Source organism: Phoca vitulina, unplaced genomic scaffold (genome assembly GCF_004348235.1).
Source record: "Phoca vitulina isolate PV1807 unplaced genomic scaffold, GSC_HSeal_1.0 scaffold20, whole genome shotgun sequence".
NCBI lineage: Eukaryota > Metazoa > Chordata > Mammalia > Carnivora > Phocidae > Phoca > Phoca vitulina.
This window is the reverse complement of record NW_022589723.1, coordinates 10,819,775-10,834,814: the sequence shown is the minus strand read 5'-3', so window position 1 is coordinate 10,834,814 and position 15,040 is coordinate 10,819,775. Positions and strand designations below refer to the sequence as shown.

At 44.1% G+C, this 15,040-nt stretch overlaps 1 protein-coding gene across 3 annotated transcripts in view; it reads right to left on the bottom strand.

The window, feature by feature from the left end:
• CAPN3 (calpain 3) overlaps positions 1 to 14,261 on the bottom strand; it is a 47,127-nt gene extending 32,866 nt beyond the window's left edge. For all 3 annotated transcript variants that reach the window (XM_032417917.1, XM_032417919.1, XM_032417918.1), the window contains exon 1: positions 13,953 to 14,261. In XM_032417917.1, coding sequence (XP_032273808.1) covers positions 13,953 to 14,261 — 309 coding nt within the window. The remainder of the gene's footprint in view (positions 1 to 13,952) is intronic.
• Positions 14,262 to 15,040: the final 779 nt, after the last annotated feature.

Genomic DNA, 15,040 nt, shown 5'->3' with positions numbered 1-15,040 from the left:
CTGGGAACACACGGTCTTCAAAGAGGCACTTCTGAGCTAGGCACCGTCGTCTGAGAACAACAAAATCCTGCCCCTCAAACTTGAGGGGCTGTGTGACGGTGCCCTCTCCATTTCTCCTGTCCCGCTCCCTGATCACGCGGTCACAGAAGAATCCTGGCAGCAGGTAGGGCATGGTGACCGCTCAGGGAGAGGAGCTGGGCCTTCACTGCGGCCTCTCTCCCCCTGCGCCCTCAGTCCAGGCCTAATCCTCCCGTGAATGGGCCGGAGCCTATATAGCTCCTCCACCCTCAGCAGCGCGATGCAAATGAACACAGCCCAGAGAAAGGCCGTGGTCAGAGTCAGCAGCTTTGGCTGGAGGCCCCTGAGCCCACGGTCAAGGGGCAACACCATGCCAGCCAGAGAGCGAGCCAGCAAGGGGAGCAAGAGAGCCAGGGACAGCCCCAGGGCAGGCCACGATGGCTTGGAGAACTTTAGGGTACTTCCATCAGCCTTGCTGGGATTCTTTCTTTAAAAAGAAAAAATATAGTTACCGAGAGGCTTCCCCTGCCTCAGCAAAAGGCATTCATGCTTTGACACCGGCGGCCAGTGGGATACAGCATGGGGCCTTCGAAACATGCTGTATGCACTAATCCTATACAGGCTGCTGAATGCATAGAAGGAATCTGCTCCAAGCCATTGTCCGAGGTTAATGAAGCCTCCATTCTCCTGATGTCCCTGCCCCATCCCCCCAAAGACCTTGACTGGCCATTCAGGGACTCTAATCTGTGGAGGGTGGGTAACGCGACCTCAAGCGCAAGTCCCCGCTAGAGTAGGCCCTGTGGCAACGGACAGACGTCCACGGTTACAAATTCAGGAACTTTGAGGCAGAGAACGTGGGTGGGGAAGGAAGGATACATGTGTGTCAGAATCACATTCACAAGAAAGCCCAGCTTTTTCAAAGTTTCACCATGCTTCGATGGACAACTCGAATGTGAGAGCTGGGAGCCGATGCAGGTGGACCCCGGGGCCTGGCAGGCTGCCCCCTCGGGGGATGCTGCCCCGTCCAGTCACGGACTCCTGCCCGCCTGCACCTGCTCTGGGCTCCTCCGAGTGTGGTCTTTGGACGACCTGCATCGGAATCACCTGGGATGCCAGTTTAAAAAGCAGATTCCCAGGATTCACGCTAGACCTAAGGATTCACATATTCTTGGTAGGGGTCTGGGACTCTTCAGTTTAAAGAAGCATCGCAGGAGATTCTTACGTCCACTGGGGTTTGAATCCATGACATTAGCATTACAGAGTACTGTAACAGCTCAATATAATTTTTGAGGTCAGTTCTTTTAAGAAATAAGTATATTTTTATTACATTTATACATGAACAAAGTTTTAAAAAATCAAACAATACAAAAGGTACATAGAGGAATAGCAGTCTCTTGCCCCGCAAATCCCTCTCCTCAGAAACAGCTACTTTTAATTCTTTTTTATTTTATTTTATTTTATTTTATTTTATTTTATTTATTTATTTAGTGAGTGAGTGAGTGGGGGGAGGGGCAGAGGGAGAGGGAGTGAGAAAATCTTAAGCAGACTCTGTGCTGAGTGTGGAGCCCGACTTGGGGCTTGATCTCATGACCCAGAGCCGAAATCAAGAGTCAGACGCTTAACTGACTGAGCCACCCAGGCGCCCCAACTTTTAATTCTTTTAGCAATTTCTTTTGGGATTTACCTCTATATTTCTAAATAATATCTTTCTTTTTTTAAAAAAAAGGTTTATTTATTTATTTATTTATTTGAGAGAGAGTGAGAGATCACAAGCTGGGGGGAAGAGCAGAGGAAGACGGAGAAGCAGGCTCCCCGCAGAGCGGGGAGCCCAATGCAGGGCTCAATCCTGCTGGGATCCTGGGATCATGACCTGAGCTGAAGGCAGATGCTTAACCGACTGATCCACCCAGGCGCCCCTAAATAATATCTTTCTATTGTTAGTTTTTAATTTATTATTATTATTATTAAGAGTCCAGTCTTTCATCATGGATCTCTCTTTACTTTTTTTTTTTAAGATTTATTTATTTGAGAGAGAGAGAGCACAGTGGGGAGGGGCTGAGGGAGAGGGAAAGAGAGTCCCAAACAGACTCCATGCTGAGTGCAGAGCCCGACATTGGGCTGGATCTCAGGACCGTGAAATCACAGCCTGAGCCGAAACCAAGAGTTGGAGACTCAACTGACTGAGCCACCCAGGCGGCCCTAATTTATTATTTTTAGAAAGTATCAGCAGAGTTCCTATTTTGACAAATGAGATTTAGACTTCTCACATTATGCTTTGCCCACCATTTTTCCCAAATAGTTTCCCAAATAGTTACAAATTTTGGTAAAATTAAAATTCTGAATTTACTTGAGTATGATTAGGTGAATATTGTTCACTTCTTAGCTAAGTGTTATGCTGTAGAGTCCTTTCTGTAGAAATGTTTCTTTTCTCTTATTCTTTATAATTTTCTGATTTTCTATGTATCTATCAATGCTTTTCCTCAGTAGCAGTTTCTCCAAATACTTAAACTCATCAGATAACCTCGTGGTTCCTTTGCTCTCCCCCCAAGGCCTTCCTTTGCGGCCTCATTCTCCTTACAGACTGGACTGGCTGCCCTCCAGGTTAGAAGCTGTGGCCTGGGACTGACTGTGCCTTTCTGGGTGGAATTCCACTTCCCGGATCTTAATTCTTCTTTCATTTACTCCTTGACTGGATTGGCAAACAACTTGCAGCTTTGTAAGAAAGGGTGCATGGAAGGTAAGTCCCCTGAGTCATTGCCCAGCTAACTCTGTTTTCTATTTTTGCACATGATTGAGAATTTGGCTAGGTATTTTCAGTTGAAAAGCATTTTCCCTCAGAATTTTTAAGGCATGGTTTCATTGCTTCTAGCATCTGCTATTGTTGAGAAGTATGGTATAACTTGATGAACATTCCTTTGTGTGTGACCTATCGTTTCCCTCTGAAAGCTTTTAGGATTTTCTACCCTTCCTTCCTATTCCTCCTGCCCCCAGTTGCAAAAGCCACATTTATGTGCCTTGGTATGAGTTTATTTTTTTGTTCTTTGCTGAGCACTCAGTGACTCCTTTCAATATAGAGATTTTGCCCTCAGTTCTGGAATAGTCTTATATTATTTCTTTGACATTTCTCTCCCTTTCAATTATTTCCTTCCTTCCTCCCTTCCTTCCTTTTTCCTTTCTTTCTTTTTGTGAAACTTCTAAAAATCCGATGTTAAACCTCCTCTAATTTTATTGTATTTTCCTATTTTTGTTTGTTCTACATACTAGATTTCCTTGATTTTAGATTTAACCCAGCTATTAAAAATTTAAATTTCTACTCTCATAGTTTTCTACGTTATATTATTTATATATTTATATCATGAAAAATTTCAAACTTACAGAAAAGTTTAAAGAACGGACATCCATATAACTTATGTCTCGATTCAACAATTGTTAACATTTTGTCATCTTTGTTTTACCTATCTGTATTTGTATATATAGATTTTATTTTTTTTGCTGAGCCATTTGAAAGAATGTTGACAGCATCATGACACTTCACACTTCTCACGACCCTGAGATCATGACCTAAGCCGAAATCAAGAGTTGGACACTTAACCAACTGAGCCACCCACACGCCCTGAGAAAACACTTTGATTACATTTTTGAAAAGGCAGAATGAGGAAAAAAGGAACATTTAAAAATCAATATCAACAGAAAGGTTATGGTTAATATGATAGAAATAAATCCAATATATTTTCATAAAATATATATAATAAATGTTATATATATAATAAATGCTCATAATCAGTGTAAATTGACTAAAACCTTCAGTTAAAAGACAAAGGTTTTCAGATTAGATTTTTTTTCTAAACTCTAAGCAATTTATAAGAAACACACCCCAGACATGAGGACATAGATATCTATAGCTAGTCTATCCAACAACGAAACACTAAGACTGAGTTCCCTTTAAATTGGGAGCCGGACAGATTCTGTTATCTCCTTTATTATTAACATGATGCTGGAGGTTTTAGCCAGTGCGGTAAAATAGGAATTAGGTTGCTGAATACAGTTGCGCATAATGTACTGGGTGGTCCTGTCATTATTTACAAATGACCTTACTATCCATATAGAAACAGAACCTAAGACAAATAACTTGGGATCTACAGTTAAATTGTTAGAATTACTAAGTTTAGCAAATATATTGGATATAAAAGTCAAATGCATGTTTATGCCTGAGAAATTGAGTACAATTTTAAGAAAGATGCCCTTCCTAAAAACAACAAAAACAAAAGGTGCCTAGGAAGAAATCTGACAAAGGATGTTCAAGACCTTTGTGGAGAAAATTATCAAAGAACTTGATTAAAAGATACTAAAGGAGGGCGCCTGGGTGGCTCAGTCAGTTGAATGTCTGCCTTTGGCTCGGGTCATGATCTTGGGGTCCTAGGATGGAGCCCTGCATCGGGCTCCCTGCTCAGCGGGGAGCCTGCTTCTCCCTCTCCCACTCCCCCTGCTTGTGTTCCCTTTCTCGCTGTGTCTCTCTCTGTCAAATAAATAAATAAAATATTAAAAAAATAAGATACTAAAGGAGACTCGATTAAATGGAGAGATATCCCTTCTTCATGGATAGGAAGACTCAATATTGTCAAGACATGCATTCTTCCCAGATTGATTCAATGCAATCTCAATGAAAATCCCAACAGGATTTTTTTGTGGAACTCAACATCCTGATTCTAAAGTTTAAATGGAAAGGCAAAGAGCCAGATATAGTTAAAACAATACTGGAGAAGAAAAACAAGTTGGGAGTACTTGCTCTACTGAATGTCAAGACTTGTTGGCAGAAGGTGTGGAGTTGGCACAAAGATCAGTAAACACAAGTGGAACACGGTAGAGACCGCGGAAACAGAACCACACCTTGGTAGACATTTGCCCTGTTTAAAAAGTAACATTACAGAATAGTTGGAAAAACAACAAAATGTGATCCCTATCTTATATAAGAAAAATCATTTCTAGATGGATTATAGACCCAAATATAAAGGCAGAAAAATTAAGTTTCTAAATGATAATAAAGAAGAATGACTTTGGTTTAGGAAAAACTTTTTTTTAATTTTAATTTTAATTTTTTTTTGAGAGAGAGAGAGAGCATGCATGAGAGCGGGGGTGGGGGGTGGAGGGGCAGAGGCAGAGGGAGAGAGAGAATCTTAAGCAGGCTCGACACCCAGAGCAGAGCCCAATGTGGGGCTCGATCTCACGACCCTGAGATCATGACCTGAGCCAAAATTAAGAGTTGGAGGTTAACTGATGGAGCTACCCATGTGCCCCTAAGAAAAGCTTTCTTAACAGAACATAAAAAGCACTAGCTATAAAGGAAAAAAATAGTAAATTAAGAATTTAGAACTTTTAATTGATTTTAATTAAGAATTTTTAAACTAAGAAAGCCCTTAAGAGAGTGAAAAGGCAAGTCACAAAGTGGGAGAAAATATATTTTTTAAAGATTTTATTTATTTATTTGACAGAGAGAGCACGTGAGCACAAGCAGGGGGAGCAGCAGAGGGAGAGGGAGAAGCAGGCTCCCCGCTGCGTAAGGAGCCCGATGCGGGGCTCAATCCCAGGACCCTGGGATCATGACCTGAGCTGAAGTAAGATGCTTAACCGACTGAGCCACCCAGGTGCCCCAAGAAGATATTTATAACACATCTAACCAATAAAAAATCAGTATCCAAAGATGCCTACAATTCAAGCTGAACAAGACAAACTCAACAGAAAAACTAGCAAAGACAGGTATTTAATGGACAGCGAGGTAACAAATGGTCAAGAAATACATGAATGTATGAAAAGATGCTCTGCCTCATTCATAATCAGGGAAATGCATTTTTTCATACATTTCTTGGCTGTTTCTGTCCCTGCCCTCCCATTTTCAGCTTTTTTTTTTTTTAGATTTTATTTATTCATTTGAGACACAGAGATACAGAGAGAGAGAGAGAAAGCATGAGCTGGGAGAGGGAGAAGCAAGCTCCTTGCTGAGCCAGGAGCCAGATGTGGGGCTCGATCCCAGCACCCTGGGATCATGACCTGAGCTGAAGGCAGACGCTTAACCATCTGAGCCACCCAGGCGCCCCCCATTTTCAGCATTTTACTGCTGAGCTATTTCAGCTTCTTCGCTATGATGTCTAGATCTCTGTCCCTGTCAGTAGGAGCTGCTGTCTTGTGGAATATAAGTGGAGGCAGTCCTAATTATTTATTGAATTTACACTTTCACCAGAACTTACCTCCCCCACCCCCACCCCAGCACAGCGCCATCATGACTACTGAGTCAAGAGAGGGCTGGCTCTCAATGGGGTACCTCATTTTGCCTTTGATTTACCGTCATCATTATTTATTGATTCACTGTGTTCAGTATGTCATTTACAACATGCCATTTAATCCTTACAACAACTTTATGGAAGTAAGGATTTTCATATTCTTTTCACAGATGAGGAAACTGAGACCTGAAAATGGTCAGTAACCTGCCCGAGGCCACCTTGTTAAGAGGTGGAGTTGGGATTCGAATCAAGTTTGTCTGGCTTCGAAGCCTGTGCCCTTCATCACTGAGTTATGCTCTAGTCCTTTGCTGTCGCGGCTCCTAGGAATTACTACCTTACCTTGAACGCCTACTAGGACTTCAAGGGTGCTAGCTCAGAACAGCTACGCAATGACAGTATCACTATGCCCGTTATGGGCAGAACATCTTTCATACATTCATGTATTTCTGGATCTTTGTTACTTGCTGTCCGTGAAATACCTGTCTTTTGCTAATTTTTCCATTGAGTTTGTCTTTTTCAAGTTGAATTGTAGGCATCTTTGGATACAGATTGCTTAAGGGTTAGATGTGCTATAAATATCTTCTCCCACTTCATGGTTGCCTTTTCACTCTCTAAAGGGCTTTTAAAAAAAAAAAAAAGATTTTATTTATTTATTTGTCAGAGAGAGAGAGAGCACAAGCAGGGGGAGTGGCAAGCAGGGGGAGTGGCAGGCAGAGGGAGAAGCAGGCTTCCTGCAGAGCAAGGAGCCAGATGCTGGGCTTGATCCCAGGACTCGGGGATCATGACCTGAGCCAAAGGCAGACACTTAACTGACTGAGCCACCCAGGTGTCCCTACTTTTTTTTTTTTTTTTAAAGTAGGCTCCACACCCAGCGTGGAGCCCAACATGGGGCTTTAACTCACAACCCTGAGATTAAGACCTGAGCTGAGATTGAGTGAGACGCTTAACACCCAGGCATCTTAAGGGTATTTATTAATTTAAACTTTTTTAAAAAAGATTTATTTATTTGAGGCGGGGAGGGGCAGAGGGAGAGGGAGAAATAGTCTTTTAAGCAGACTCCACACTGAGCATGGAGCCCCATGTGGGACTCAATCCCATGACCCCGAGATCACACCTGAGCCAAACCAAGAGTCAGTCGCCCAACCGACTATGCCACCCATGCGCCCCTAATTTGACTTGTTAGTGGCTGAGCCAGCCAGGGTTCAGACCAGGTCTGTTTGGTTCTAAATTTAGTTTTCTTAACCACTCTGCAGGATGCCCTCAGGTCTTCCTCTTTGTAGCCAGCCCAGTGATCCCACTTCTCTCTAAACTGTCTGACAGAAGAGGACACTCTCAATCAGGTTGCAAGCAGCCCTCCTCCTGAGCTGGGTTCAGGAAAGATAAGTAATATCCCTGGGAGAAGAAGCTACGTAGCCAGCGACTGGGCTCCTAACCCTGGAAACAGAGGGCTCACTGCACACAGCCTGGGTTTTCCTATAGTTCTCTTTCTTTCCTCTCATTCCACACTGGCAGGGAGTAGCTTTTATTTTATGCCAACCTAGAGTTTCTTCTTTTCAGAGTTGAGTAACGGTGAGCCAAGTGACCCCCTGGCTGGGAAGATACCCAGGGAAGAGTGTTATTTATGCAGGGGCTGGGGCACGTGGAAGGGACTGTGAGAGCAAGAGACCTCTGTTGTCACCCCGGGTTGTCAGGAAGCTTCCAACTTCGGGGTACCGATGCAGTGGCCAAGCACTGGGTGCTCGGGAGGCGGTGGTCCTCTATACTCCACATTTCACCCCTTTCCATTAGCTTTGTTTCAGACTGAAAGGAACCAGGCTACTTGCAAAAATGATTCATTCCAGGTCTGGGGGAAGAAATGTACAAGACAAGCCTGGGACATTTTGGTGTGGCCAGAAAACAGGATGCTATTTAAGATTAATGGGGTTGGGACGCCTGGGGTTAAGTGTCTGCCTTCGGCTCAGGTCATGATCCCAGGGTTCTTGATCGAGCCCCACGTCAGGCTCCCTGCTTATCGGGAGACTGCTTCTCCCTCTCCCTCTGCCTGCCGCTTCCCCTGCTTGTGCTGTCTCTCTCTCTCTCTCTCTCTCTCAAGTAACCTGGGATCATGACCTGAGCCGAAGGCAGACGCTTAACGACTGAGCCACCCAGGTGCCCTATAAGGAATTTTTGAGAGCAGTTTTAATACTATCTTCCTGGTATTCTGGGGAGTATAATAAACTTCTAAAAGTTGTGATGGTGATTATTTAGATTTGAAGTTGGGATGAAAATGGTAAAGCAAGTGTCAGCTTCTCTTTCTTTTTTTGTTTTGGCTTTTTAAATTTTTATCTTAATTCCAGTTAACATACAGTGTAATATTAGTTTCAGGTGTACAATATAATGATTCAACAATTCCATACATCACCTGCTGCTCACCTCACAAGTGCCCTCCCTAATCTACATCACCTATTTCACCCATCCCCCCACCCACCTCCCCTCTGGTAACCACCAGTTTGTTTTCGATAATTAAGAATCTGTTTTTTAATTTGTCTCTTTCTCTTTTCCCACATTTGCTGATTTGTTTCTTAAATTCCACATACGAGTGAAAATGTATGGTATTTGTCTTTCTCTGACTTATTTCGCTTAGCATTATACTCTGGCTCCATCCATGTCGTTGCAAATGGCAAGATTTTTTTTTTTTTATGGCTGAATAATAGTCCTATATATATATACATCCCACCTCTTCTTTATCCATTCATCTATGGATGGAAACTTGGGCTGCTTCCATTTCTTGGCTATTGTAAATAATGCTGTTATAAACATAGGGGTGCATGTATCCCTTTGAATTTGTGTTTTTGTATTCTCTGGGTAAATATTCAGTAGCGTGATTGTTGGATCATAGGGCAGTTCTATTTTTAACTTTTTGAGTAAGCTCCATACTGTTTTCCACAGTGGCTGCACCATGTGTCAGCTTCTCTTAAGCAGGGCACTCTCCAGGTGTTAGCTGGGGCTTCACAGTCCCTCAGAGATCCAGAACTCCCACCTCATAGCGTCTGAGAGGAGAGGCCTCCCCCCACCAGCATTCAGGGGGTTCCGGGCAGTTGCTTCCATATGGCTCTCTCTTTCCCCACTACCGTGCTTTCCACACTCTGGCCTCTGGGTGTGCTGGTTCATCCTGTCTGTGTAACTGAAGGCACTTCCTCCCTTTACCAACAAGTTACTTTTTACTCACCCCAGGCATTTCACAAGTTCGTGAGTAAAGATGTCTTTGGGTGTTGGGGCTCCTGGGTGACTCAGTTGTTAAGCATCTGTCTTCGGCTCAGGTCATGATCCCAGGGTCCTGGGATCGAGCCCCGCATTGGGCTCCCTGCTCAGCGGGAAGCCTGCTTCTCCCTCTCCCTCTGCCCCTCCCCCCGTTTGTGCTTTCTCACTCATTTTCTTTCAAATAAATAAATAAAATCTTAAAAAAGATGTCTTTGGGTGTCAGGTCAAGCGGAGGGATGACACTGGGGTATGTGGCCTCTTGCCCTATTGCTTCCCCCCCACCCCACTTGGGTTTCTGTTCTGGCTCCTTCCCTCTTGTAAATAAACTAGCATTTTTCTCCCCCACTATAAACAACAATCATGTCCACCCCCAGAGAGAAATTATTCTTTTTGTAATTATAAGAATCTTCCTAATTTTTCCTTATGAATTTTCCTCATGAAGAGAAAAGCTGGAGTCTGCCATGCTAAGGATTCACATTTTGTTAAGCACATTTGGCTAAGTATCTGTAAAAAAATCAGATAATTTTGTAGTGGTAACAAGACCTGACCTGAAAAATGTAATGATTATTATCACTATTTTAAAATTTTTGTTTATTTAAGTAATCTCTACACCCAACGTGGGCCTCATGACCCCGAGGTCAAGTCCCATGCTCTTCCGACGGAGCCAGCCAGATGCCCCTATTTATTACTATTTTTTATTGAAGTATAATTAACACAGTGTTATATTAGTTTCAGGTGTACAACATTCAGGTGATTCAACAATTCTATACATTACATTAATCAGTGCTCACCTCATTAAGTGTAGTCACCATCTGTCACCAAACAACTATTACAGTCTTATTGACTATATTCCCTATGTTGTACTTTTCAGTTCCATGACTTATTTATTTTATAACTGGAAGTTTTTACCTCTTAATCCCTTTTATCTATTTCACCCATTCCCCGACCCACTTCCCTCCTGGTAACCACCAGTTTGTTTAATGTATTTAAGAGTCTTTTTGTTTGTGTGTCTCTTTCTTTATTTGTTCATTTGTTTTGTTTCTTAGATTCCACATTTGAGGGAAATCATTTAGTATTTGTCTTTCTCTATCTGACTTATTTCACTTAGTATTATACTCTCTAGGTCCATCCACTACGTTGTAAATGGCAATATTTCATTCTTTTTTATGGCTGAGTAATATTCCTGTGTGTGTGTGTGTGTGTGTGTGTGTGTTTGTGGGCAATGTTGCTTCCATATCTTGGCTATTGTAAATAATACTGCAGTAAACATAGGGGTGCATATATTTTTTTGAATTAGTGTTTTTGTTTTCTTTGGGTAAATACCCAGTAGTGGAATTATTGGATCATAATGTATTTCTATTTTTAATTTTTTGAGGAACCTGTTTTCCACAGTGGCTGTACGAATTTACATTCCCACCAACAGTGCACAAGGGTTCCTTTTTCTTCACATCCTCGCCAACATTTGTTACTTCTATGTCCTTTGGATTCTAGCCATTCTAACAAAGTGATATTTCATTGCTTTTGATTTGCATTTCCCTGATGAAATTGGGCAAGAGTAATCAGTTTCTCAGAGGCCCTGTTTCTCTTCTGTCTAGGGGTTTGTCATCAGAAAATTTGGCTCAACAATTGGGAAGTGTTGTATGGTTTGCTTGCTTTCTGATTCTAGAAATAGATCATAGAAGGAAGGGCAAAAGGAATCCATTTGGCCTGGAGACTCAATGCATGAAGCTCCCTAGAAGAGGAGGAAAAGAGTGAGGTAGCACTGGTGAGTGAGTGGGAAGAGATTATGGGTGTGCCTGGACAGAGGGCCTGGCTGTCCCTTCTTTGAGGAGGGAAAGGCTGAAAGTACAGCATCATCTTAACTAGAATTATAGGTGGCTTGAATAATTCTCCCCTTATCATCATCACCATCACCACCACCACCACCACCATCCAATTGAAGTAAGTACTACTTGATTGCGAATACTCAGATTGGCTTTCAGTGATTCTGTGCCTCACATAGTAAAAGCAGGAAGGGCCTCTCCTAGGACACAGTCTCCACTTCAGACTGCTCGAACCTGGTAAAGGTTACGACGTCTATGGAATGCATGGGAAGCTTAGGTCTCCAAGAAGTGCTTTACACTTCAGAAATTTCTGGAATCATTTCACTGTTTCAATGTCAATCAACTTGTGTGATTGCCCTTTCTGGACCTTAATCACTCCACCTGTACGTGAGGGGGTGTTGGTGGTGGGGGCACAGTTTGAAACAGACTGGTCTTCTGGTGCCCCCCAAGGTCACACTGACAATGACAGTACACATTTTAGGACTGACGTAGAGCCTAGAGCATAACAGACCCTTACGTTGTTCTGAGTAATATGCAAGTCTAGCTTTTAAGACTAAAATCCACCAATGATTTCACTAAAAACAGCATCTGTGCATTTTTTTTCTCTGCAGTAGTATTAGAAAAGACTTTTAGGGGGCGCCTGGGTGGCTAGTTGTTTAAGTGTCTAACTCTTGATCTCAAGCTCGGTAGTGAGTTCAAGCCCTGAGTTGGTTTCCACGCTGGGCATGGAGCCTACTGAAAATAAATAAATAAATAAAAAGGCTTTTAGGAACACCCCCACCGCCTTGGAGTGCTGGGCTGCCCTTAGCTCTTAATGCTCAATGCCCTCAGCTGTGGGTTTTCATTCACCACCAGCAGCTGAGTACCCACTGTGGGCCTGGTCCTTCCCTGGCTAAGGGGGTCCAGAGATGACCAGGAAGGGTTCCAGTTCTCAGCAGATGGGGAACAGACGTGTGAAAGCTTGAAGGAAGTGATACCTGAGCAGTGGAGAGAGGGTGAGGGGGAGCAGATCAGATAAAAACAAGGTCATTCCAAACAGAGAGCATGAGCAAAGGCCTTGAGATACAGGATCTGGAGCAACAGCAGCTGAATGTGTCGGGGTCCAACGGGAGAGGGTGAAGATGAGATGGACAGGTAGGCAGGGGCCTGCGTGGGAGGGCCTGTAGCTCAGCTAAGGAGTTTGGACTTATCCTGGAGGCATGTGGGGAGGGGAGAACAGTGTCATCGAAGATACTTCAACAGGAATGTGACATGTCCCAGTCCTCTAGCAGCAGGGCAGGGACTGGGCTGCGGAATGAAGTTCTTGCCAGTCCTTTCTTCTAAACTGAGGGTCCTCAGGGCAGTCACAGGACTTACCACAGAACTATCAGGAGAGGAAAGGAGCCTTGGACATTGCATCTCAGGTTAGAAAGAAAAACATGGCTCATCAATGGCACTAGGTCCCAGAGTAACTTGATTAAGCTAATGAATAGCACTGGGCCTCAGCTTCAATGATCTCCTCAGTGTGTGTGTGTGTGTGTGTGTGTGTGTGTGTAGGGGGCGTTCTCTCCCTGGATGGGGTTAGCTCCCCTTGTCTTGTGATCCCATAGTATTTGAATGTTCTCTCTTGACAGCCTTCCCTTCAGGATTCTAGACTCCAGGACAGCAGGAATTTTTATTTTTCTTTCTTTTTTAAAAGATTTATTTATTTATTTATTTGGGGCGGGGAGTGAGCAGGGGGAGGGGCAGAGGGAGAGTGAGAATCTCAAGCAGACTCCCTGCTGAGCGCAGAGCCCGACGACCACGACGATGTGGGGCTCCATCCCAGGACCCTGAGATCATGACCTGAGCTGAAATCAAGATCTGGATGCTTAACCGACTGAGCCACCCAGGTGCCCCAATTTTTGTCTTTCTTGTTCACTGTTGTCTCCTCAGTCAATTGCCCACTTTCTGGCTCTAGCAGATGCCCAATAAATTCCTTGAATTAAGAATAAGAGTCATATGGGAGGTCTGATCAGAGAGGGGAGTAGGGGGATAGGATTTTCGGTCTGATAGATCACTATAAATGAAACCTGGAGGCTGGAAGAGTTACCTAAAGAGAAGGGGTTTTAATCCGGGCTGTCATGTCCTCTCTGGATGTACTTCCTCTGTGTGCCCTTCTCGTTTGTGGGGTGAGGTATGTGGACAAAAATGATTGCTAGGATTTCTTCTCATCCTAACATTTAATGCTAGAAAAAGTGGTCTTTGCTGGCTACTCTCCTCTTTCCAGGGCTTCTGTGTTGCAGAAAGTCATGGCTACTGACAAACTAAGGAACAACATCATGATTTTAGCCCGAGAAATGGAAGGACTCTTACAAAGACTTGTTCTGGGAAAGGGATGCTTACTTTTATAGGATGAATTAAACTGAGTTCCCATTACTTTTATACAAAGCAAGATGTTTTTCAGAAAAAGAGAGCAAGAGAGTGAGAATGGGCCTGGCCTCCACTGAGGACAGAGCCCACGGGGCTGCCAGGATCCTTCCCCCTCCTGCCCATGTGCACTGTGGAGCTGCAGGGAGGTGCTGAGGGGGAGGACTTCTCGGAGGGAAAAAAAACCCCAAGCCTGCGAGCTACTCACCGGAGGTCTCTTCCAGATGAACTGGATGGGGAACTTCTGGCTGTAAAAGAGAGAGGTCTCATCTGGTGGGAACTCGGGATCCAGATAAAGAACCTTCTTTTCTAGACATTTCTTATGAAGCTGCTCAAATGTCTTCTCTTTCACTCCAATAATGGGGAAATTGCGGCTGATGATGGCCGAATAGATGCCACTTGGGTTTGCGCCCCCGGCCTCGGTGGTCTTGCCTTGGCCCAGCTGGGGAATCGGCCCGGGGGACCTGGGCTCCGCCCCCGTCCGTGGGGCCACAGATGCGCTAATGACAGTTGGCATGGCTGGCAAATTTGGAAGGAAAAGGTTTTTTAAGGAAAACAAGATCCAGCTACCTGCAAGGGAAGGAAGCAATGGCCAAGGGGAAGTTGGAGTGATTTTGTCATCTGAGAGAAAAACGTCCACATCCACATCCGAAGCTAAAGCCCATCAGAAGGTCATCCAGCTTCTGTCCATCCTAAAAGCCGAGCCGTGATCCCTAAGTCGGAGGTTTTCCTGAGGCAGGAGCACTAGAGGGTTTCGGCGGCGGTGTTTACCTGGGGGCTCCTGCCGGCAGCTTGCATGCCAGAGGGAGAGGCGGAGGGGAGAGGGAGGCTTGTGTTTCACTGGCCTGGAGAAGCTTGAGCCAGGAAAACTAAAAATAGACATGAAGGAAGATTATGAGTATGAGAGCCCGGGAGGCTAGCGTGCAGCCAGACGGCATGGTGGAGCGAGAAGGACCCGGCTAGGGACGTTCCCGCGTTGTCGTTGAGTGCTGGTGTCATCAGGAGACGAAAGGGGAATATTTGAGGAGATTGGACGCTGAAAATTAGCCAAGAACTGCTGATGCGTTATTGAGTCGGCACGTAGGCAGATCGTCCCCCCATTGGCCACCACGTGAATGCAGAACAATATTGAGAAAAAAGGTAGCCAGAGTGAATGTGAGATCCTGAATTCTAGGAGGATATTCTAGACATCGTTGAGAACATAATCTTTACTTTCTAAAACTCTAGGTTATCAGAACATTATTCAGTTGGGTTTGGCATCTCTTCTAGAATGTTATGGTGTCAGCGTCCCGTGGA